The sequence below is a fragment of the Tupaia chinensis genome, unplaced genomic scaffold, assembly GCF_000334495.1.
Source record: "Tupaia chinensis unplaced genomic scaffold, TupChi_1.0 Scaffold000281_1, whole genome shotgun sequence".
Classification (NCBI taxonomy): Eukaryota; Metazoa; Chordata; class Mammalia; order Scandentia; family Tupaiidae; genus Tupaia; species Tupaia belangeri.
This window is the reverse complement of record NW_006159764.1, coordinates 1,911,171-1,913,406: the sequence shown is the minus strand read 5'-3', so window position 1 is coordinate 1,913,406 and position 2,236 is coordinate 1,911,171. Positions and strand designations below refer to the sequence as shown.

The 2,236-nt window shown below is 38.5% G+C and overlaps 1 protein-coding gene across 1 annotated transcript in view; it reads right to left on the bottom strand.

The window, feature by feature from the left end:
- The window catches only part of GOLIM4 (golgi integral membrane protein 4), an 88,913-nt gene that overhangs the window by 36,043 nt on the left and 50,634 nt on the right, over nt 1-2,236 (bottom strand). Inside the window, 1 exon segment of the mRNA XM_014588507.1 lies at nt 910-959. Within this exon segment, the coding sequence (XP_014443993.1) occupies nt 910-959 (50 nt within the window).

Genomic DNA, 2,236 nt, shown 5'->3' with positions numbered 1-2,236 from the left:
AAGAGTGTACCCGCACTGGCACCGGCTAAGGAGATGGGTGGAAGTCAGACGGCCTAGCCTGGGCCGCGCTGTGCCACCAGGTGTCTCGCACGCTGATGGCTATGGCTGCCCAGGACGGTGGGACTGTGGAGGACGTCGGTGTGAAGACGCTCTGCTGGGCACCAAGAGATGCTGCTGGAACATGGTGCTCACAGCAGAGATCAGCCCCAGACTCAGGCTCACGGTCCGCCCTGGCTCGGCTCCTTCATGAAATCTTTGCTCTTAGCAAGTTCCTTATTCTCCCTCAGTTTCTCAGTCTGTGAAAAGTCTCCATGGAATAAGATCATGTGTGTAGAATTCTTTACCCACTGACATTCAGGGGGAATCTGCCCCTTGTCTTCCCTCCCTTAAGCCATGCTGAGCTTGTGAGCCCTGGTCCTAGTTGGTTCAGCCCTTCTTCCCCCTTCCTCCAGCGTCTCTTTCTCATGGAAGAAATGAAATAAACTTTAAAAAAACTGAAGTGCCAATAGCGTTTATTCATTAATTCATTCATCCCACAAATGATTGTAAATGCCCAACCCAGGGTTAGATGTTACATGTGCAAATGACAAGCCACAATAACTACATTCTACTGGAAAGAAGCTTGACTAGAAATGAGTAAATAAATGATTAAAATTTTTCTTAACTGTTGAGCATTGAAGCTTTGCCAATATATCAGTATTGTCCAATAATATGGTAAGAAAAGGTAAGTTTTAAAAGGACAACTCTAATCTCTTCCTCTTAATGTTTTTTTTGGCAGCAAAAATTTTTTAAAAAATGTATTTCAGTCCTATAATCCTGGTGAGCAACAGGGAAAAGATTTTGAAAGTATATTTCTCCCTCAAGTTTCATGAAAACAAATTAAGAAAAAAAAAATAGCAAAAAACTTACCCTTCCTTTATTTAGTGTTTCTTGAGCTTCTAACTTATAAACAAGAAAATCTAGAAAAGATAAAATGGAGCCAATGGAGTGCAAATTAATTTATTATGGAGTTTTTAACCACTTAAAAGAATAAAGGCAAACATTACTTACACTTGCAAAAATGTTTTACCATTTTCATCTACTGTGTATTAATGGATATGCTTTACTTTGCTTCTCAATGCTTTTAGAAAATGTTGAAGAGTGGACATAATCTTCCCCTTTACTTTAAAAGTGCACATCTTCCATTAACAAAATCTACATTATAACCAGTTGGTTAAAAGTACACTTAGAATATCTGTGGTTAACTCTCCTTGAAATGCAGGGGGGAGCAGATCTGAAGACGGGGTGATTCACTGCTATCCACTAGATGGCACAGTAAAATCACTCAAGACCTAAAGAGAGAACTCAGCCCTCCAAGCCGGCTTTGATGCTCTAGAAACTTTATTACCCACTAGATGGCTCTATAAAGTCACTCTACATTCGAAGACAAGGACCATCAAAATCCTATCAGAAAAAAAAATCCTATCAGGACATTGGAAAGAGAGGAAACTTCTACTGCATTATTGCACAGGCTCAATCCAAGGGTCAGTAAAACATCCGAAGCATTACTGTCCTTCCTGGTCTCCCAGTTCTTACTCAACCAAGGACACCAGACAGTATAATCAGATAGAATGCATGATTTAAATTTCAAGATTCATCTCAGAACCTAGACAAGTAAGTAAAAATAAGAATGTTAATATCTGTAAATCATGGACCATGTAAGGTCTGATCTTTTTAGAAAAATTCTAATAAAAACAAATTGCACTGCCTAATAACTGAACTAAATGTTAATTTTTCAAATTGAACCAACTGGTTGTGCCAATAAAAGCTTTCATGAAATGAAAGCATGTAACTTAAAAGATACTAGGCACCATGATCAACTCATTAGGAGGTAAATATTCCAGACAATCCATGCTGTTACTCCCTCTGCCCTCCTAATACCAGTGGACAAAAAGTTCCAGGTATTAATAATATACCTGTATATAATATTCAGACAATAAAATATTGCTATTTCTGAAAGAATGTGTATAACCAACATATGAACTACCCCAAAGTGACACAAACTGAATTAAAGATTCTAAATTTGGCCATGAATGGGAATTACTGTGCAGTGCATAATAAATTGCTTCATCCCTTCCCCTGTCATCTGTACCACTGAATATGGGCTGATTGGATAAATACTTTAGCAGATAGTAAAATAAATACATGATGCTTCAAAGAAGGGCAGAAGAGAAACAGGGAACACCAATGACACTCT